We start from the raw sequence: 23,852 nt of genomic DNA, 5'->3' as shown, positions 1-23,852 counted from the left end.
TTGCCCACGTGTATTTTATGCACATTCTCCTCTCCCTGGGGAGTATTCCAGCCATGCATGGGTGTCAGGTACTCTTATTGCTGGCCAATAACAATATTTTCACATTCTACTCAGTTGTACAACATTGACTGAATATCGTTGGAATGCAACAGAACTATGCAGAGACTTCAGAACATGCATAGGATTGCAAGACTGAAAGTGACAATTTTTTTTTTTTAATGGGAGAGATGTTGGTGACAAATTCCAAGCCGTCTTGGACTGTATTAAAACCTTCTGCTTGTAGCATTTTTCTAAAGAAAGTCTTTGTGCAGCATTTTTCCTCCTGACGAGTGTATTGTTTGGTGATGTGGCCACTGCACCTGCTGATAATGACAGTATTAGAGATGATGTCGGTAATGAAGAGGATGTTGATGACTAATGGTGATGACGATAATGATGCAGGTGATGTTTAAGATAATTATGATGGTGGTAATGATAATTATCTTCATCATCATGGTCTTGATTATGGTAGTGATAATGATAGTGGTGATTAAGGCTATGTTTCTGCATGGGCAGAAATCCGGGGGGGGGGGGGGGCAGGGGGGGATGCATCCCCTTACCATTTGGAAAGGGGAGGACACAATATCAAATTTCCCCCTACTATTTGTGGTCTTTGGAAAAAAAAATTGTTAAAAATCTGTCTTTTCCCAAGTGTGCCCCCCCCCTTTTGAAAGTGATAACTTTTGTTGTCAAATTCTCCGGGGGTAAAATGTGTCCCCCCCTTGGAAAATCCTGGATCCGCCCCTGGGTCCCCCTACCTTGGGGATAAATTTCCGCCCATGTGTTTCTGATGGACAGATTTTGATGATGACAATGATTCTGATGATTATCACATAGATGATGGTGGTGTTGATGACCGATGGTAATAATTCTCATCACTTATGCTGATCTCAACTTTTCATGAGAGATCAAAACCAGATTTATAAATTGAAGTGCATAAAGAAGATCTTTGTAATGTCTGCATAGCAGCAAATAAACATAGGCGCCATTTTTTTTTTAATTTTGAAAGAAATAAGATATAATTATGAGACATACAAATCTATAATTAACCAAGTCAAGTCCAAACGCCCTTATTTTCAATATTCATCGATGTACACCATCAGTTTGTAAAGGGTGATGAATGATACAATCTTTACAAAAGTTTCATCATATCATTTCCAATGTTTTCTCTCGAGGATATGGTTTATTTTACTTTAGCTTCCTCAGTGGCGCTATGCGTGAGAAGAGAACTGAACAGGAATCCGGTAACGGCTCAAAGTCTCCCAATTCGATAACGATCAAAGATAGCTTCCACGCAAGAGGAGGGAGATCTCCTTTATGATAATACAAAAGTTAACAAACATTGGCCCGTATTCTGAAGTCGGGTTTAACTTAAACTCAGGTTTAAAGTTGTAGTTTAAGTATGGGAAGCCAAAAGTATCAAGATTTGTATAAGTTGTATGTTTCTTATGTTTACTGTGCTCTTTCCCGATTCATCGATGGTGAAGACAATCATCTATTTATACTTCCTAGACAATTATGAATGATTTGATAGCCAAATGAGCTGAAGTATGATATCTCTACTGTAAGTGATTTATGTATTGGCTTCCCATGCTTAAACCACAACTTTAAACCTGAGTTTAAGTTAAACCCGACTTCAGAATACGGGCCATTGTGATTATCTCATATCATATCGTGTATAACCTTGATGGTGTATTTATAGTCCATGCAGGTGGCAAGTGATCTTTCTCAATGTTTTGTAGTCATATCAGGTTCAATCAATTGGGATGTAGCAAGCACATTATAGTATTGGTTTTTAGATCGAATCTATAAATATTGAACTGCATGACCTTGCATCGTGATACTGGAGTATATACTTCCCTTTTTAAAGCTCCGTAGAAGATTACTATCAACACTCAAAGCTTTGATTATGATGTGAACATACTGAAACAGATGGTACACCACGAAAAGTAGGCTTACGTTTCTAATTAATCCTCAAAAGTATGTTGGCTGTTTGACTTTTCATTTACATTTGTGAAACTGGAACCGGAATCTTCCACGATGTTTCATGGTCAACAATGGACAGTGGTGATCGAGGTTTGCATCCACTGGTATTGCCTTCATGGCTGCCGTCTGTTACCTTTACTGAGAGATTTTCTTCCATTTATATCAACCAAAAACGCTCCGACATCGGATGGCGAGCGTCTGACCTATGCTTTCCTTGCCTGGCATTTTCTATCCTGCCTCTCTTCAAGGGCATCAGAGCTGTGGCAAATAAACGATTCGAAAACATGGACACCCTTGGAGCGGATCCCACTGCACCAGTCGACCCCATCTAACATCGAGACTTCTTGACCCGCCAGAGGAATCTTCAGATTACCTTGGAGCAGACTAGGGTTGCAAAGGGCTGGAAACTTTCCGGAAATTTTGGAAAATTTCCATGGAAAGTTTCGGGAATTTTCAGCTGCCGGGAATTTTTGGAATTTTCGGGAATTTTCATTTTTTCACAAAAAGTGATCAATTCTGTTTTTAAATACAAAATTATAAATTGATATCTTCAAATTTCATACTTTCCATTTGTATTTAAACTATTCTCATTCTTTAAATTGCCCAGGGTATAAAATATTCATCAAACTGTACATAAATGACATTGTAGTACTTGTATCCAGTAACATGATGGAGCATTATGTACAAAATGAAGCTTTTTCAATTCAACATGAAAAAATAAAACTTTGCATTTATACACTATTTTTCATTTTTCTCTTTAAAATTTATGTCTTTTTTTATGTGAGAACCTGCCATTATATAATAACATGTTATTAAGAGAACATTGCCCCCTATATGTAGTCTGCACGCACAGACCCTTGTTGAAACTTTGATCCATAAGTGGTTCTTCACACAAGACTAGCACGAATACAACTTTCTGTTGAACAAAAGGAACTTCTGTACACAAGTCATTGGCAGAAACCTTAGGCTGCATATTTAGACCACTTTCCTTGAGTGAATTAGGGTTTGCACTTGCCTGCTGTGCAAAGCCTTCACTCGAGTTAAGGGTCTGAATGTGCAGCGTACTCATGCCTTGTGTACTGAAGGCTCTCTCACTCAGGAAACAGCAAGATTGTATGTGCTAGTCTTTGCGTGGAGACCCACTTGTTGATCAAAGTTTCAATCAGGGTCTGTGCCTGCAGACTAGGTTTGCACAGCAGACTAATCCCACCAGCAGCTATGGAACTGGCTTGAGTCTTTAAATGGGAAAAATCAGAACCAGGAACGAAAAAAGTTAAATTGTGAATTTATTTCTGAGATGCCCCCCTCCACCCCCGAAAAAATGGGGGGGGGGGAAGAAGTTTGTTGACCTCAAGTGACCCTTGACCTTGATTGAGATTGAGAAACTAATATTGATTTCATATCTTTTGTGATTAAATGACAATCTCTTATCAGTTTCATTTAATTTGATCTAGTATTTTGAAAATAATGAACAAAATGTTTATTTCTATTAAAGATGGTTAAATGAAATGAAATAAGCTTGAACCGGCAATCTGTATTTATACTCATCAAATTAACACTGCAAACAGCACCAAGTTCTCACTTCTGCTGTGCATAAATAAATGAGAAAGAAAGTAATGATAATAAAACAATGATTATAAAGCTAATAACAATGTTATAATTATGATTAATAATGATTCTCATCATCTGCGAAAAGATCAGTCCATGAACAATTCCTTGTGTAAAGCATTTGCAGTGTACATGTACTGCCATCGCATGTACCATTCAGCCACTAATACGGTAATCAACTTTTACATGAAATTCATTTAAAATTCTGCCTTGTCTGACTGTCTTAGCATAATATTTGGCTTGAAACTTGCTGACATAGCACGATCAACCATCACCTGCCAGGGTACTCCTTTCAATTCCTGTATTTGAATATCAGAAGATTGCTACTCAGTTTTGGAAAATTCCCAACATTTCTTGAAAATTCCCAACATTATTTGAAAATTCCCGAAAATTGCCGAAAATTCCTAATAAATTCCCGTTTATTCCCATGGAAAGTTTCCACCGCGAAAATTCCCGGGAATTTTGCAACCCTAGAGCAGACAGTCTTATACATAGGAACAGTTCTAGCATAGAGCTATTGGTTCTAGCCCTGGCATCAAGTCTCCCACTTGATCAGCTCTCGGTGATACCCGTCTTGGTTTTCAATTCAATTCAATTCAATTCAAAGTCTTCTTTATTCGCATAAAAATGCACATATACATAAAAACATGTTTTCCAATTTACAAAACAAACATATTCAATATATAAAAAATACACTTAAAAACATCCATTCTATTTCGTAATCGGTCGAATCACCTACTACATTGGATATCTGTACTTTGATAACCAACTTTACAGAGCATTTGGTTTTGCTGTTACGGATCTGCCATCTGTACTTGGCCTCGGTTATGCCCTTTTGACCATAATTGATCAAGATATTTAGTGTTATACAACCAGATGATCAATCGCTAGTAGCTGTCGGATCGATTGCACTTTTATTTTCAACCAGTGTAAATGAAGACGAAGCAAGAAAAGGCGTGCAATTCATATTACATGCATTTATTGAAGATGATAATAATTTGATGCAAAATAACAAATAATACAGGAGTAAGTCTAATGGTAACTATACTCTGAAGATGAAGATAAAATATAACTCTGCAAACTTGTGAACAAAATAAAAATCTTAAGAGCCAATCTTTAAACTTAAAAAAAACAAAAAAAAAAACAATTTGACTGGAGTTAAGAAGTGAACTCTTATTATAACAGTCCAGTCAGCGCTCTACAGCTATTGGTTAACCTTTGATATAGGTCTTATCATCGCATATTCCCGACCTTTCGTTGGAAGAACGCGAACGCTTATTTACGACGTTAGTCGATTTTAGAAGAGACTTTTGGGCCCGTCGTCATGGTCTTAAAACTCTGTCCTGCAATGCAAATTGTGTGACATGAGATTTTTTTTTCGTTTCGCATCTGGAACGGAAACATTCAATTTGCGTTTCGTGTGCAAAATTCTGGTTGCTACTATATATCCGATTTAGGACGACTTTCCAAATCCACATTTGGTTCCTCCCAGAGCTCGAGAGGCCGCCCGGGGGGGGGGGGGGGGCCCACTTTCATTGAAGAGTGGATACCAGGCGCAACAACGCGTAAAAAGGGAAAGAGTGGGTAAGTACGTTACGTATAGGCCTATGTAACGTTATAAGGGTGTCAAAAACGATGATTAAAATACTGAAAAAAGGGATATATTTCCAATACTTGTAGGGTTTCACAAGCCAAATAATTGTTAAAAGATGCATTTTCATAATCTGGAAAAGACTTGCTTCCCTTGTTTAGGGTACTTTTCGAAACCCCATGGTCGTGCCTGGTATCCACTCATCAATGGAAGTGGTTCACCCGGAATTTGAATCTAACCCCCATTTCTGGGGAAAGTAAAACATAATACCCTTTACATCGAGTGCTAGAGGCGTATCGTTTGTGTAGAAGGAGTGAACAAAAGAAACAAAAGAAACCCGCATGCAAACGTATTGCATACGCTGTGTACATATGCGAAATGGGTTCGGCTAGAGAGGTGATCTGACCCATGGAATCAATTGCCAGTCATCCACCAATAATCCACATTAAATGCAATATCGATTCGATGGACTGTAATGATCTATATCTAAGCCTTAATTTAGTAAGTTTTTCCTCACTCAATATGTACTCGATTTGTTTGAAAAACCACTTTCTTATCCATGTCATATTCTATTTTAGGTCCTGCATTTCGAATATCTCCAGCCATCAGTCGTAATACATGCATGTATGGCGCGCGGGTGTCGCGGGAAAGAATTTTGCACACGAAAAGCAGATCTGTAGGCCCTGTAACCCCCCTGTAACACAAATCTTAGCATTGATTGTAGAGCAGTTTTCTACGTTTGATTCTATTGACTATAATGTACAATCAATCTTAAAAATCAAGTGTATGATTAAGCGTCAACTTTTGTGTTATAGGGGACCCTAATATTAGCGTCCGTGATGATTGCGAAAGGTGGCAATTATGATATCAGAAAGGACCTCCACTTCAGAAAAAGATTTGTGTCGGAACAAGATTTTCAAGTCAACCACAGTGGTAGACTATTACTTTGATTTTACTTTTCTGGATTCTTTATTCTTCTTCAAAGATAAATGGCCACCAGCATGACATTAATAGTTAAAGATTATTTTCGCTTGAAATGCGTCCTTCGCATTAATCTGGAGACAGACATTATGAATACTGAAGTGTTGATGATCAATACTGAAGTGTTGATGACCAACTCACTATTCAGTGGCAGTGAACTAGAGGGACCACACCCTCTCCCATATACTAAGTAGTAGAAATTAATCACGCTGTTTTTTTTCTGTGGTGATTTTATGACAATGTGAATCTTAAATCCCTTCTCAAATAAAGAGTAGCAATACTTATCAATGCGTGTTTGTATCATGTTGTATTCAGCATTCTAATCCCTTAACATGGCCCTCGGAAGTGGGGTGCTGACCTCTTTTTTCTTAAAAAATCGTTCACAGATCCCTGTCCTGTTTGAATCACGGGTAATCTAAGCCAACCTTTCTCAATTACTTTTTTGGAAGCGCCACATTTCTTGTCGAGAATCTGTAATGCTCCAATATCCATTACGCAAACCAGCAATGTATCAGCGGAGGGGGTCCAGAGGCCCCTGTTGGGGGTCGAGGGGGCAGAGCCCCCAGAAGTTTTGGAACATGAGGCCTTTTAAATTGGCCAGAGGGGCTCTAATTAATATCAACAGAAGAAATACAAATGCCAACAAACTGTACAATATTAATATTAAAAGAAAAATGACCAGTGACTTTTTCACAACATACAATTATACCACTAGTTCAGACTGTTCTGCACCAGATCTATTGGCTGAAGCAAGTGGTGTAATGAGTAAAAAAAAAATGAGGGGGCTAGATATGGCAGCTGAAGCAAAAATATTGAACTTTTCAATTTAAAAATTTATATTTTGACATAATATTAAGATAATAATACAATATTCCACTCTTTCCCTTTCCTTTTCTTTCCTTTTCTCCTTTTTTTTTTTTTTATCTCGGCCGTGAAACATTTGGCCCCCCAATCCCCACCCCCATCTGTACGCCAGTGGCTGAAGTTACATACCCCGATTTGCAAGGGCTGAAAATTAGGCGTTGCACTGCACTAGCGCTCCAAACTGCCCCTTTCTTTCTACAACTCACGTGCAGTATCATCCATGTGCATGCAGGCAAGCTCGGCAGGCAATACATCTGAGCATAGTATTTTACTTTTACAACTTCAGATTTTAATCGGCTCCGGAAACAAAGTTTCTGCTTGTTATGTCTCAAATTCATAATTTTTTTATGATCAGGATGTTCTTTGAGTATCACATTATTTGATGTTTAACTCTTAACCAAAACGTATACTCTGGAAATGCAAAATTTCTCGCCGTTGAAATAGAAATCCTACAAACGGGGTTTTCAAATCACTTGTGTGGCACATAAACTTTGTACAGCATAGAATGAATAAAAAGGAGAACTCCATCGATCCTCTATAATGGGGGTTATCGAGTGCTAAATTGGGGAAAAAATGAGGAAATAAATTAGCAATTAAGTGTCAAGTAAAGAGTTTTTGTTTTTTCTTTGTATTAAAATGATCACCAAATCCTTATTTCCAGGTTACTGGTAGATACATTTTTTCTCCCCAATGTTTCCTTATTTTTACTTTTTTTTATACCAGCTCCCAAGCGCCACCCCGCAAGGCTCGGTGCGCCACAAGTGGCGCGCGCGCCACCATTTGAGAATCCCTGATCTAAGCTAATCTAGGCTCTTAGACTATACTCATCGAAGTGCATCCTAGCTCGGTTCTTGAGCGAATAATTAGGGCTTAAGGGAGACAAGAGGACGCATTACACGGGGGAGACATGGACCACTATGATGCGAATATGAGAAGAGACCGATTATAGTATATGAGGGTTGGAGGGGGTGTGGCAATTAAAGGGATGGTCCAGACTGGTAAAATTCACAAAATGCTGAAAATTTGATGAAAATCCGATAACAAAGTAGTATTGAATTCTAAAGATTTGCATTATTCCGGTGCGGAAATAGTTCTAGGCATGTCTTTCTTTATGAATATTCATTAGTTGGGCTGATGATGTCATATCCCCACTTGTTCTTTTGTATTTTGTTATATGAAATTAGGTTTATTCTAAATTTTCTACCAAGAACTCAAACAATTGGATTGACAACTGATTAAGTGCATTAGATATTTATTGCCGCAACTTATTTCATCATAATGGAGACACATTGTATAAAAAATTAAACATTTATGATTTCATGTAATAACATAAGAAAAAGGAAAGTGGGGATCTGACATCATCAGCCCACCTAATGAATATTCATGACGATTTGCATATAACTATTTTCACAAAATATTGATAAATTTTGAAATTCAATAACTTCATTGCTTGTTATCCGATCTTGATGAAATTTTCAGCATTTTGCTCTGTGAATTCTACTCTTTTTATTTAAATATAAATATTTTCAGCCCGGACCATCTCTTTAATGCCAAGTGAGAATTTATTAGCACATGAAGCGCGGCCCCCAAAATGTCCATCTGACATAAGGCCGAATTGATGAACAGGAATAGAGAGCCCATTTCATGTTCTTACTTCTAAGAAAATTTCGTAGGTCTCGCTTCAGCGGTTTTGAATACACATTATGTTTTGTTTTGTTTGTTTGTTTGACTATATTTATTCACCTTTAAAAACGAAATATATTACTTTCTCGCAATCCGCATAAAAGTTGCTTTTTTCAGCGAGGCTCTGATTAAAAGAAAATACAAGAATACAAAAGTTATGAAAAGCAAAACATTCAAATAAAACCAAACAGAATATAATATATGACAAAGACATAATCAAAATGATTTAAAATCATCAACATATAAAAGAAAAGAAAGAAACATTAAATGCAAAAGTAACATTTGAGGAAATATATCGTTTCAACATAGAAAAAAATACAACTTAGTGTTTAATAATAAGAGAAAGAAAGAAGTGACGTAATGTTACCGATTTTTTTGCAGGAGTTTCTGCATTTTATTCGTTCAGGAAAATGCATGCTTGAAACAATAGCAGTCAGGAGGGAGGGCAACGTGAGAACCGTTATGGAATATATATATATATATATATATATATAGGGTGGAGCAAGTTGCTTAGAATTTAGTTGTATATATATATATATATATATATATATATATATATATATATATATATATATATATATATATATATATATATAATATTATGTATGCAATAATACAATGATGCCACGAAATACAAAGTTCTAAAATTTAGGATCTTGGTGGGAATGATAAAATAAAGTAATTATGGCTAAAAGAATTGCAAATACGCGCAAGTTAGTGCAAGTGGATGAGTGCAGGTGATACACTTAATTATCCTTAGAAATTAGATACTGTTTCAATGAAGCCTTAAAATAGATAAGAGACGCAGCCTGTTTAATACCGTGTGGCAAGGCATTCCAAATATCTGGACCATGGTGGCGTATTGTCTCATGAGTTAGAAATAAATATTCTGGGGTTGGTAACGTGGATATCCGTTGAATGACGCGTTGTTAATTGCTATGGCGTTTGTCATTTGCAGTGTCATTCCCCATCCCCGATCATTGGGTACAACATTCATAATCAGAGGGATCGCGCCCCTTGCCCCCCCCCCATTTCCATTTTAAGGAGGAGGAGGCGAAGAAGTAAAACAAAATGAGAAGGTAAGATGAATGACAAACAAAAAATAGTCAAAACAAAATTATATGATCCAGTGTCTTTGTAACTTTTGGAATCCCCAAACTGCATAACTATTTCTGTCAACAGTGGCGGACCGTGACCCGGAGAAGACAAAGCATTGGAGGGGCACAGCATTGTTCACAAAGAATACAGTGCCCCTCCAATTTTGTCTCCTTCGGGTCACGGTCCGCCACTGTCTGTCAAATTCAAGTATCGTCCGTAATAGTGCATAACAAAAAAAGAAAATAATAATAACAATGATTAAAAGAGGCATAAATATATTACCAGATACGTATCCATACAATTACATTATAAATTCGTTCCTTTCTTCATAATAATGTTATTCTGATGCAACCCCCGCCATTCGACCATTATAAGCTACAAGGTCCCCAACTTGTTGTTCGCCCAATATTATATATAATTATATTGTTCACCCAATACTTGTTAATACAATTTGTTAATGTGCATGCGGTGATGCAATGATTGTGAGTATGATATACATGTAATTTTCAGTCTCATAGATAATTATAATCGATAGAGGCCTAATTATAAGAATTATATTTGATCAGAATAATTCATTCGATGAGCGACTACCTCGTCATCGATAGTCCTTCACAGAGAGGTTTTGCCCCACCACCAGCCCTACCCCGGCTCTACCCCTCCGGATCCTGGCGAAATGTAGGCCTATTAACTGATGTATGGTCTATTAAAGTATCCATGACCATAATATTTGTTAATTTTAGATGAAATAAATCGTAATGAATGATTTTATTGGACATTAGACCAAGTGTGAATTCGACCAAACGATCATTAGACGAAATGAAAATTAGACCAATTGACGATTAGCCCAACTGGTCAATAGACCATTTGGCTATTAGACCAAGTCGCCATTATACCAATTGGATAATAGACCAAGTGGAGATTAGATTAAATGGAAATAAGACCAAGAGTAAAATAGACCAAACGATCATAAGACCAAATGACAATTAGACGAAATGAAAATTAGACTAGTTAGAAATTAGTCGAAATGGAAATTAGACCAAGTGGCACTAGCGTACCTATGGGGGGGGGGGGGGCAGACTGCCCCCCTGACGAGTCACAACCCATGCAAGGGACGTATCCCTGTCCCCTGATTCCTGACGAGCCATCGAAATTGAAATTCCTAGGTACGCTACTGCCAAGTGTTAGACCGTGCCAACTGGAAATTAGGACAAACTTGGTTTTAGCCTAACTGCTCATTAGACGATTTGGACATTACACCAAGAGGGAATTAGACGAATTGGATATTAGACCAAGTGAGAATTAGCCCGACTAATCATTAGACCAAATGGGAATTAGACGAATTGGATATTAGACCAAGTGGGAATTAGACGAATTGGATATTAGACCACCTGGCTGTAAACGATGTGAAGTTGGACGAACTGATAAGTAGACCAAGTGGTAATAGACCATCCGATAATTCACCGATGTGACAGACTCGGGGCTGGTGTGTCAAAATCACTGACGTCACTGACGTCAAAATTAGTTGTTTCTTAAGTCTTTGAAAATATTGATATAGCTTTGATTGCTCAATCTTAGTGTAAATTAAGGTTTAAGGATAATTGCAAATTGAAATGAATTGGAATTCATATCAAACCAGCAATTGGGTAAGAAATACTTTCCCCATTTCATGGCATAATTTGAACCTTAAATGACATAACATGGGGGAAAAGGCAGAGTTATATCTCAAAAGGGAGATGGAGGCTCAGGAGAATAACTTGTGAAGCAGAGTGGGTGTATAAGCATAGATGTGCAATAAATAAATAAATAGGCCTACTGATGGAACTGATACCTGTACATAAAAACCTTAATATACATGCACATGATGTAATCTATTCATGTACAACGAATGGGGAATACAATTATTCAGAGTCCGATCCTGGTCATTCGTAAACTGGCGTCAAAAACATTTTAGAATGAGATTTTTTCTTGCCTCTCAGAAAGAGAGAAAATAGAAAGATGTCATATAGACAAAGAATGAGATTGAAATGAAGGCTATGGATGATAAAGAATGTAATAGAACAATATACAACAGCATTTGCATTGTACAAAATGGAAGTAGGTGACTGATATACATAACAAAGTCTCTATTATTAAACAAAGTAGTGTTGATAGTCGTAAACATGTAAAACGGGCAACGATTAAAGATCCTCATTTGCATGGGAATCCGATACATCCACGTGCTGTTATTGTAACCTATTCATCCAAAGACGGGGAGGTTTTTCTCATTTCTCCTCATGTGCATGTTGAGTAATATGGTTTAGGTAGCGTACGTGATGGGATAATAGTATAGTCAAGAAGTAGAAGGAATGTATTCCAAATTGTTCACTCTTCCATTACGAATCACTATCGACACCAGACTTCGAATCACACACTATGAAATTTTGAATAACTTAATAACTACAAATGAATGGCTCACAAAAATAGGAAAGAAAACCAATTCATTATGCTCTTTTTGCAATGCGAAAGACATTGGATCATTTGTTTTTTGCATGCCCTGAAATAGCATCCATTTGGAATGCGTTGCGTATGAGAGTGACTGATTTTAATCCTTATTATTTCCATTCATATGAAACTATTTTATTTGGATTATTAGAACCATTAAGGCAATCCACCTTAGCATCTAATTTTCTCATTTTACTTGGTAAACAATTAATTTTGCGATGTAAATACCAATAGGCTCTCCCTATAGTTTGAAATAATTCAATTATTATATTTATTATAAAGTTACTGAGAAAATTATTGCAAAAATGTAAAATGGCAAAACATAAATAAATATTTTTCCATTGCATAAACTGTAACCACTGTAGATTATTATTTTTTAAATCGTCTTTTTGTGAGTTTGTTTTATTTTCTGTTCATGTCGTAGTGGTGTTTTCTTTATGTCATACGTTCGGTCATGTAAATACATGAAAATGTCATATTTTGGGGGTTGCGCTATACCCCGGCGCGCCGCGGCGATGCGGTCAGGACGACCGTGGACCGACGGGTAATACCGTACCCCTTTTCTTTTCGGTTAATTGATCGTCCTGTCGGCAGGACTGGGGTACAAGTTAAATTATTCTGAGTACAGAACAATTTATTTAGGATATTTTTTATGTACTTACTCAGTTTGTATCAATGTTCTGTTTGATTGAAGTGCGACGATATGTTTTGTATATTTTGATTGTTTTTGTGACGAATAAAAACTGCAAAAATAAACAAATAATGTATTGTAATTGTGCAATAAAATACCGGTAAGACATTTGCAATATACCTGAACGATCGTCGAAGAATGGTTTGGTTTGGAATGGAAAGAGATAAAAAGAATAATGCATGGTAAGCAAAGTAGATAACACGTGTTACATTGGCGTAATTTCGGGGGGCACATGCCCCCCCCCCATCGGCTGGCAAAAAAAAAAGAACGAGGGAAAAGGAGAAAAAGAGGGGGAAAGGAAGATAAACATAGTGGGACAGATAAATATTAGTACATTATAATATGTTATAATATATATATATTATGTTATATTACATAATAATTTTTTTCATAACTTTATGAAACATAATTTGCTCAGGGCCTATGTGTTCATCATTCCTGGTGCTCGCATTGTCTGTGTAACGAGATATATAATCCTGTTGTACTAAAACATCCCGTTTTCAAGTCATTATACACCAAATATATTTCCTCGCACTCTGATCGAGTTAATATTGTTGTATGTAGTGACATATGCTTCTTTTTCATGACTACTTAAAGTGATTGCCCTATTTTAAGGTCTGAATATAAAACATTTCCAGTCCGTGCTTTCACATTAGTGGATTGGTGAGATATGTCTGCTCTTCATGAATTCCAAAAATCAGTCCTTAAAATGTCCCTTTTTAAATCTGAATATCAAAAAATTTCGCGCTCGCATCATTTGGTTAGTGAAATACGTATGGTCTTGATGAATTCCTACAAACAAGCCTTAGAATGCACCTCTTCAGGTCTGAGTTTCCTAAATCGTGCTCGCAATATTTGATTAGTGAGATGCGTATATGATAATCATGATTGCAATGACTACAAAAAGTGCTTCATGTGTTTAGATGTAATTCTAACAAAATCAGCAAGCGCTTTGCACTCGCATTAGATGACTATGGTGAGATACGTATAATCTTAATGGATTCCTAAAAACAGTTCTTAAAATGCCCCTCTACAGGTCTGAATTTCCGAAATTTTCAGCTCGCGCTTCGCGCTCACAATATTTGATTAGTGAGATGCGTATGTTCTTAGATGTAATTCTGGGCTAGCATTATTTTGGTTTGTGGGAAGATATGTTCTTTTCATGAGTCAATCAAAACAGGTTCCTTTTCTACCTTTCATGTCAGTATTATTACGAATTTTAGCTCTCGCTTCTCGCTCGCATCAAACATATTCATTGGCCCAAGAAAGTGCTCAGAATGCCAAGTTCTTAGGTCAGAATATCAACAAAAATCAGTTTGCGCATTGTGCTTGCATTATTTGGTTGGTGGATTACGTATGTTCCTCATGAGTCACTGCAAACAGTCCTAAACAGGCCACTTTTCATGTTTTCAGGTCAGCATATTACTAATTTCAGCTCGCGCTTCGAGCTCACATTACTTGTTGACTTAGGCCTAGATATGCAGGTTGATCATCATTATAAATTTGCTCTAAGCGTTCACTTTTCAGGCCTGAATACATAAATTATCAACAAATTTGAGCTTAACTTATTTAAGCGACCGATCGGGTAAAATCCTGGGGGGGGGGGGGCGTCAAATATAGTTGCTGTACACCTGCATGACCAAATAAAAAGCGTTTCAAGGTGTGTTTTTCAGTTTTGGACGCGAGCCGCGCGTGCAATTGTTAAGGTTTTAAAAGCACCGATTTTTTTTTTAACAAGGTGGTATTGAAAAACTGTTCAATGGTCAGTCGCGGGGTCAAACATATTTAAGGTAAATATTTTTTTTAAGACTAGCCAAACGTGTTTAGGGTATATTTTTTTCCCCAAGCTTTTTCCTCAGGGCTTTTTAAATTATTACCTGATGAATTTATTTTAACCCTAACTGCACTGGGGAGGGGGGGGGGGGGGGAGGGGCGTGCAATACTCATGAATATAGTTTCAAGCTTATTGTTAGCAAGTAGACAAAACTTGTTCAGGGGTCATATTCAAGCGACAACTTGTTTAGGGGCCAAAATGTGTAAATGAAGCCCACGAAAACTGTGTTTAGGGGATTATTTTGCTCCCAGAGAAAAACTCGTTTAGGGGGTGTTAGGAAATAATTTGGTCACGCATGTGTACAGCAATACATTTGACTGCCCCCCCCCCCCCGGGGTACAATAAGGATGATTTTTTTAAAATATATATTTGCATTGTTGTTAAATGGTTAGGACTTTTTCGTGTGTAAGTTGCCTTAAAATTGTAAAGAATATCCATAGGGCATTACAGTGCACAAAGTGCAAGAAGTTGGTTCATATATGTTGCACTGATATAAGTATTAAAACGTACAATGATCCTTCTCACCATTTCTTTAATTGGGAATGTTCGAAATGTCTTTTTAATCATTTACCCTTCTTTAGTATTGATGATGACTTTTTAAATGATATTCAAAATGTTCATGATATATCTGATTGTGATTCCACCCATGTAATGAATATACAAAATCCTTTAAATGTTGACTGTTTGAAAGTCAAAGGTCTTAAATTTGCTCATCTTAATGTCCGGAGCCTTCTCTGTAATATAGATGAAATCAAATTGTTTCTACATAGTAACGATATTCATCTTCTTGCATTAAATGAAACATTCCTTGATGATTCTATTTTTGACAGTGAACTAAATATTGCTAATTTCAACCTTGTTCGAAAAGACAGAAATAGGAATGGTGACGGAGTGGCCGTGTAAATACGTAATTCTTTGTCTTTTGAACTTATCAAATATGATGTTGTAAATTCCTTAAAAATCATCCCATTAATTATTCGACCAAAATTCTCTAATCCAATTATTTTTCTTACTTGGTATAGACCACCAAATAGCAATGTTCATTTATATCTTAAATATGAAAATTTGTTATCATTCTTGGATAGTTTTAATTATTAAATTATTGTCATGGGAGACACAAATTGTGATTTACTGAAAATATCTGGATCGTCCGACTTAAAACGTTTAAGTGATATACATAACTTATTTTCACTACAGCAAATTAATACAACAGATTATACCAGGATTACAGCAAAAACAATGACACTCATTGACCATATGTTAACTAACTCAATTGAGAAAATAAAATCACATGGTGTTTTGCATGATGGAATGAGTGATCACTCTTTAAGTTATTTAATATGGAAGTCAAAGACTGAAAATTCTTCTCGAGTTATTAATTATATAATTTTTTCTGGTTTTGATTTAGAATCTTATTTACATGATTTAGGTAATCAACCTTGGCATGAAATTCTTGATTGTACGTGTATCAGTGAAGCAGTCAGTAAATGGGAGGCTTTACTTATGAATGTTGTTAACCAGCATATGCCTATTAAGAGCAAGAAAATTAGAAATAAGAAGTCTCCATGGATGAATTCATATATTTTGGAATTGATAAGAAAAAGAGATAAATTAAAGCAAAAAGCTTGGAGAAATAAAGATGAAACAATAATGAAAGAATATAGAAAACTGAGAAATAATGTTACTTTTGAGATAAGGAAAAGAAAGAAAAAATATTATTCTGAAAAGATATTGAAAATAAAAGAAAACTCTGGTAACACCTGGAAAGTATTGACATCTTTATTACCACATACTAATAATAATAAAAATACATTTCAAACAGATAGTGAAAGTTTGTTCGAAAAAAGTGAAAAATTTAACGAGTATTTTGCAAACGTTGGTAATCATTTAGCATCCACAATTCCTATTACACATGAATCCATATCTGGTCAAGAGTACCAAGCCGTATCTTCGTTCAATTTTAGAGTATTATCAGAGAATGTTGTTTTAAAAGAAATTAATATCTTGAAAAATAAACCTTCATGCGGAATTGATGGAATCACTGCATATTTTTTAAAGTTATCTTCTGCTGTTATAGTTCCTTCTTTAACTTATCTTTTTTTAATAAGTCACTGCTAGATTGTGTTTTTCCTAATCAGTTTAAAACTGCTAAAGTAATACCATTATTTAAATCTGGTAACAAGGGTGACCCTTCTAATTTTATACCCATATCAATTTTACCAACTGTTTCGAAAATTCTTGAGAAACTTGTTAGTAATAAATTGAAATCTTACATGAAAGAAAACAATATACTTTGTACCGAACAGTCGGGCTTCTGAGAAAAGCATTCGACTGTAACATCTTTCATGAAAGTTACAGATGAATGGTTGAAAGCAATGGATAATGGCCTTTATACTGGTGCTATGTTCATCGACCTGAAAAAAGCTTTTGACACCGTAGATACTACAATACTTATTAGAAAACTCTCAAGAATGGGTGTTTCGGCGGATGCCTTACACTGGTTCGAAAGTTACTTGTATAACAGGAAGATGTGTACTTTAATATTCTGTAATATCAAATATATCATATATAAACTATGGAATTCCTCAGGGCTCCATACTTGGACCAATTTTATTTACAATTTACATAAATGATCTCATAAAACAAGTAAAAAACTGCAAATTGCATTTATATGCAGATGATACAGTGTTATATTTTTCTCATAGAAATATTGATATTATTGAAAAAATTTTTTTTTTGATCACCGTAAATTCATAACTGGTTATGTTGTAATAAACTAAGTCTTAATGTTAATAAAACAATTTTGCATGTTATTTGGGACTGGGACAATGCTATCTAAATGTGATACTTTAAATGTAACTTTATCTGGTAAACGTATTGATCAACGAAATACTGTTAAATATCTGGGAATGTACCTTGATCCAAAGTTAAAATGGAAATCCAAAGTTGACGAAATGTGCACTAAAATTAGTAAGGTAGTCAGCTTTCTGGCCCGTCTTAGACATTTTATATCAGAATCCAATCTTAAGATAGTTTACAATTCTATTATCCTTCCACTTTTTGATTATGCAGATATTGTTTATGATTCGGCAAGCAAAAAATACACTGACCGTTTGCAAAAATTACAAAATAGGGCCGGACGTCTCATTTTAAAAATAAATCCGTTTAATCACGTTTCAAACGATGATATTCATATAGAATTAGGATGGCAGTCTCTCAAATCAAGGCGTAAATCACATTTAAACATAATGGTATACAAATCCCTTCATAACTTAGCCCCACCTTATTTAGAAGAGTCTTTCCAATATTGTAATTATTCGTATTCTCTCCGATCGCAAGGAAATATTACAATTCCCAAACCCAAGAGTGAATGCTGTCGAAGAACGTTTTTTATATAGAGGATCACGAGAATATAATGATCTACCATCTACAATAAATTTATCAAATAGCCTATTTACTTTTTATAAAAATCTAAATCAGATAATTCAGTCTTGCCCTGACCTTTAAAATAAATACTAGCGACAAGTGGGTGGGGGGGGGGGGGGGTCGCGTTAGGGTATAGATGTATTATCTTGCATTCTTTTTGTTGTTTTTCATTATTGTTTAGCTCAATTATTTCTAATGTAAAATTCTATTTTACATCATGTACAGTAACTGTTGTCATGTCATGTTATGTACAGTAACTGTTGTTACATATTCTCTGGACCCCAGGGAAGAACAGTTTTGTTATATTAACAAAGCTGAGTGGGTTTATCCAGCCATCTCACTATACTTTTGATTTTATTATGTACATACATTTACCTTGTATTTTTTTTTAACATTGTGATATGGAAAATAAATCCAATACCAATACCAATACCAATGAAATCCCGGTTTCGTGCCTGAACCATGACACAAGTGCGTATCGTATTGAATTATATAAAGCATTGCTACTCTTTATTTGAGAAGAGATTAAAGAAAATACATTGTCATAAAATCACCGTAGAAAAACATTCTTAAAAACACTTTAAATTATATATATGAATAGGGCATTGAGCTATTCTGTAATAGCTCCATGAATAGGGTGTGGTCCCTTCGAGAACACTGCCACTGAATAGTAGGATGATCATAAAACCCTCCAGAATTCATAATCCCTGTCTCCTGATCAGGATCAATAGATTCTATCTACACCAACAGACAGACGGTTAAGTATAATAAAAAAGGAAAATAAGAGAACATATCACTCAAGATTTCATCGAAGTTTGATGAGCCTGGACTGGATAGATCAGAGAAATGTCCCAGCTCAGATCCTGGTGTTAACAAGTTGCGTGTATTATTCAGATAGGATTATTTACGTTTGGGACTGACGTTTAACGTCACCACGATAAAACAAATACTATATAAAATCCGCGTGGATTCTTACCGCCCTTTCACAAGGTTAAAAAAATATCGTAATTTGAATGATGATTCCTGTGAAAAGTAAGGCTAATGACGAATTTTTCGCACGTGTGAAACCAAACTAGAATCACGTAAGCTAATCACAATCACGAATTCAAATTCTACTCCCGAGGTGAATTCAAGTTAAGTTTCACTCAAATTACGGTAAGAATTTTCCGTGTGAAAGATCCGATGATTCTAAAGACGAATTGCAATCATCACTACAATGATGATTCAAGATTCAAGTGTGAAAGCCCTTATGTGACCGCCCTTTCACACGGTTAAAACAAATCGTAATTTGAATGATGATTCCTGTGAAAAATAAGGCTAATGACGAATGACGTGTGAAACCAATCAAGAACATAATTAGAATTACGAACGCTAATCACAATCACGATTACAATCGCAATCATTATTACAATGATGAATCAAGATTCACATGTGAAAAGGCACTGAGAGATGTGACAAGATCGTTCACATTAAACACGTAATAATGACGAGTATTGAATTTTCAAGGTTTCTTACGTTTCCGGGATTTTTTGCACGTGTGTGACGGATTAAGTAAGATAATAAGTGAGAAATTAACATGACTGACATTTTGACATGCCTCACAGGAGTCACTGCATTGATAAAAAGGATTTATTTTTATATTTTGCACTTTTTTAAATTCCAAAATGTACATGCATATATGCAAATAAGTATGATGCTGTAAGGGTCATAACATGTTCTCCTTTAATTTTTATTCATAAAAAATGAATTATTGAGAGATCATTCATGAACGTCAGTGAAACAAATGAGATATTTAATATTGAATTCTATAAATATAAATTTCGGTCTGATTGCGATGAAATTTGAAATATTTCACTCAGGCCAAGTGTATCTCAGGCTTGTCATGGATCTCTTAGCATTCTCCGATAAAATAAGTTTGTCTTATAATGAAGGGTTGATACGTCACATAATCATTGTGGCAAGCTCAGTGACACATGGGGATGTATTCTTAAGAGTAGGCGTATATATCTTCATGATTATCAGCGTAAAAATGGCAATTCTTTCTCGAGGGATGCTTAAAAGTCCACCTATTCAATGCACTATGAACCATGCATTTGATAATGTGTTTTATTTCATTTTCTGTGACCATTTCAATGGTTTCGGTGGCTAATCGCCCTTATATCCCCTGCATATTTTGTTCACTGTCTTCTATGTATGTATCTTCAGCACAGGGGCATAATTGGTGGGGGGGGGGCGCCAAAAAATATCGAATTTTGTATGTTAATAGTAACTTAAGTCCTGTTTAATATTTTTACACCGCTTGTACTTTTTAATGTTTTTTAAAAACATAAATTTATATATGCATTGCATAGTGATGTAGTTTTTTTTAGTTGTAAATATAATGGGGGCGGGCAAATCGATATGTTTGCCCTCCCCAAAATATTCAAGGGGGTTGCCATCGCCCCCCCCCCGGGATCGACGCCTCTTCTCGAGCATCGCGTGTTCCATAACTCCGACTTAGCTGCATTATTTAATTATTATTTTTTAATTATTATTTAATTGTGCACTTTCAAAAATAAAAAACAAATATAAACATTGCAAATAAAAGAAAACAATGAATATAATTTTTTTGTAAACCCTGCGCACCTAAACACATAGCTTTGTTAAGGAATATGTTAACGTAAGGCCATCATGGCCAACATACCTTCTAAGGATCTTTAACATTCAATAATAATTACAGAATGGACCACCATTACTGTATAATAAAAAGGCACATGAGTGATTTAAAAAAAAAAAAAAATGAACCAATGTTGTGATGATCAAATAAAACGATAGGAACGGAAAAAAAATTAACGGATTTGAGGTTTACAATGAGGAGTAGGCGGTAAGACACATTCATGAGACCAAAAGATAAAAATGAAACAAGTATAGTGCTTATACATGGTTAGTGAATTATACATCGTAAATAAATGGCAGATAAGTATAGTTAGGCCATGTATCATTGTGATGATAAATAAACATATTTTAAACATACATTCTTGCGTACCTCTACCAGGCGCGTATCCACGGTTTGCACCCGGGGGGCGACCTAATTTTGGCGCCCCTGTGAACTTTTCGGAAAATGGGGCCCCCGCCCCGCCAGGCAAACTTAGGTGCCTTAAATTCATGTTGAATTATCTTATTTCGTAATCACGTGAAAAAAGGGCAATCGAAGATCACTTTCTTTTTAATGTGTTCATGAAAAAACATCCATGAATATGTTGCAATACCACTTGTTGAAAAGAATAAATGCGACCAGAAAGCAAAGAGTTTTAAGCACTTTAGGTGTCAACTGTCAAGGGTATTTAACTGCGTGCATCATCTTTCACTTGAAGGACTATCACAATGATGGTTATATTGTAATGGATTTGTTGTGACGTAAACTACTGGATTACAGTTAGTATCAAATGCGAGCGAGCGAAGAGAGCGAGCTAATTTTCGATAGTTGGAAGAAACAGAAACAGAGTGATTATCAAATCGTCTTTCAAGGGGGTGTAATTATGGGAGAAATTGCAGCGGTGAGTGTAGTTAGCGAGCCTTAAAAACATTATACATTAAATACAGAGGATGATAAGGGTGTATTATCAATAACGTAAACTTTAGAAGGATATGAACAAGAAATATGTAAAATTAACAAAAAGGGGTTTAAATAGTCGAGTTTGTTCAATGAAAACTCATTTGCTCACTGGTCAAAATTGAGATGAGACTGATAACAAAAATAGGATCATGATTATCAGGAATACGGATGCCAGATGAAATGATCAATAGGCCATCACAGGCCACAATATAAACTTAAAAAAAACCGTGGAAATATCGCAATGATGAATACGAAAATTAAAGATTTCGAATAATCTGTAAGATTATATTGGGATATGATGCAACATTTCAAATTTTGAGCAAAATTCATTTATTGAATATTTATGACATTGTGTTAATTACTGTGATTCAGAGTCCCTTATAAATGGATAAGGGAAAATATAAATGGTAAAGATGAATGTTTCATTAACAGCATTGATTTGATTAATGTCTTCAGTAACTCATCGTGTACTTTTGAAGAATACGGTAGGCCAAATATTTTTCGTACAAAATCCCCGTTTCCACAAAGATACCAGATGACACCCTCCTATATATGATACAAGTTATAATCATATTTGAAAGTTATCATGGTTATTGGAATCACATATTCATAAATGGACTTATTATAACTAAACTCCCATGATGCAGTGGATATAACATTTGCAATAATCTAAACGTAGGAATTTGTCATGGCAATTTCTGGTAAGAATAGGTTGAGCACGGGAGCGGAGCGACTGCGCGAGAAATTTTGCATTTTTAGAATGCAAAATTAGGCCAATTTAAGCAATTTGATTGCATTTGAAGATAAATCCATAAATTCACACATTAACAGTAGTATTAAACATTAATTTGACGATTATGTATTTTTTCCTATCTTGAAAAATGTGTGGGGGATGATTGTACATGTCATTCCCCCTCTCCGAAAATTGTGTGTGTGTGTGTGTGTGTGTGTGGGGGGGGGATGTATCCCCCCACCCCCCCGGGATTTACGTAGTCTGCTGGGCAAACCCAGGGTCTGAATGTGCAGCCTACTCATGCCTTGTGTACTGAAGGATCAGCAAGTTTTGTATGTGCTAGTCTTTGCGTGGAGGCACACTTATTGATCAAAGTTCCAATAAGGGTCTGTGCCTGCAGACTAGGATTTACGCCCGTGATCTAGCGCGAAACGCGAGCTTATAAATGTTTGATATTCTGACCTAAACTTTGGAAAGTCTATAATTAGATAAACACTATTGGTAACCATGAACATGATTGGTATCTACCTAAATAACTCATGTGAATATGAATTTGGCGCACCACTCCCGAGGTTGAACATGAATTTAGCGCCGCACAGGTCGAATATGAATTCGGCGCTCCCCTCCGTAGGTTGAACATCAATTCAGCGCCTCTAGGTTGAACATTATTTCGGCGCCTCAATAGCTAGGTTGAACATCAATTCGGCGCCCCTATGTCGAACATTAATTCGGAGCCCCCCTATGTTTTGATAGTGTACTCTAAAAGCTCGTCTTCTCAGCATTTTGTCTATGCTGTTTAATATAACCACATTATCTGTACATACATTTCATATTGTAGGACACAAAACGACTTCTTGGAAAGGATGAACGGAAGAAAAGAAAACGAAAATAAATCCTTCGTTTTTGGAAGATTGGAATGCTATTCATTTCACGTGATTGAGCATTGATAAAGGCTTCGAACAGACTTTTAACGGTTGATAAATCATCTTAAAAGTTTTCATGGAATGTGTTTTTTCCCCAGTTCGATGCATGATCAGACAAACGCTTTATCTGTCACCTTGGGCCTCTATATCAATCTTCTATGCTTCACCAAACTTTTTCTTAAAGATCATGCGCCATCTGGCTACTTACAGTCGGCGGCGTAATATCTAACAGTGATGCGCCTCAAATTTGCATGTAAGTTCTAGGGAATAATAACAATAATAAATCATTTTCTAACAAGGTTTTTTTAACATGACAAAA

The 23,852-nt window shown here is 35.8% G+C and overlaps 1 protein-coding gene across 1 annotated transcript; it reads left to right on the top strand.

Annotated features, from left to right (window-relative positions):
* Positions 1-1,789: 1,789 nt before the first annotated feature.
* Positions 1,790-4,495, top strand: LOC135153208 (uncharacterized). The gene is made up of 2 exons (XM_064095576.1): positions 1,790-2,346; positions 4,353-4,495. The coding sequence occupies exons 1-2, from the start codon at positions 2,097-2,099 to the stop codon at positions 4,493-4,495; spliced, it is 393 nt and encodes a 130-aa protein (XP_063951646.1). The 5' UTR covers positions 1,790-2,096.
* Positions 4,496-23,852: the final 19,357 nt, after the last annotated feature.

Source organism: Lytechinus pictus, chromosome 2 (genome assembly GCF_037042905.1).
Source record: "Lytechinus pictus isolate F3 Inbred chromosome 2, Lp3.0, whole genome shotgun sequence".
NCBI lineage: Eukaryota > Metazoa > Echinodermata > Echinoidea > Temnopleuroida > Toxopneustidae > Lytechinus > Lytechinus pictus.
The sequence above is the reverse complement of the archived record's forward strand: the minus strand, read 5'-3'. Positions and strand labels throughout refer to the sequence as shown.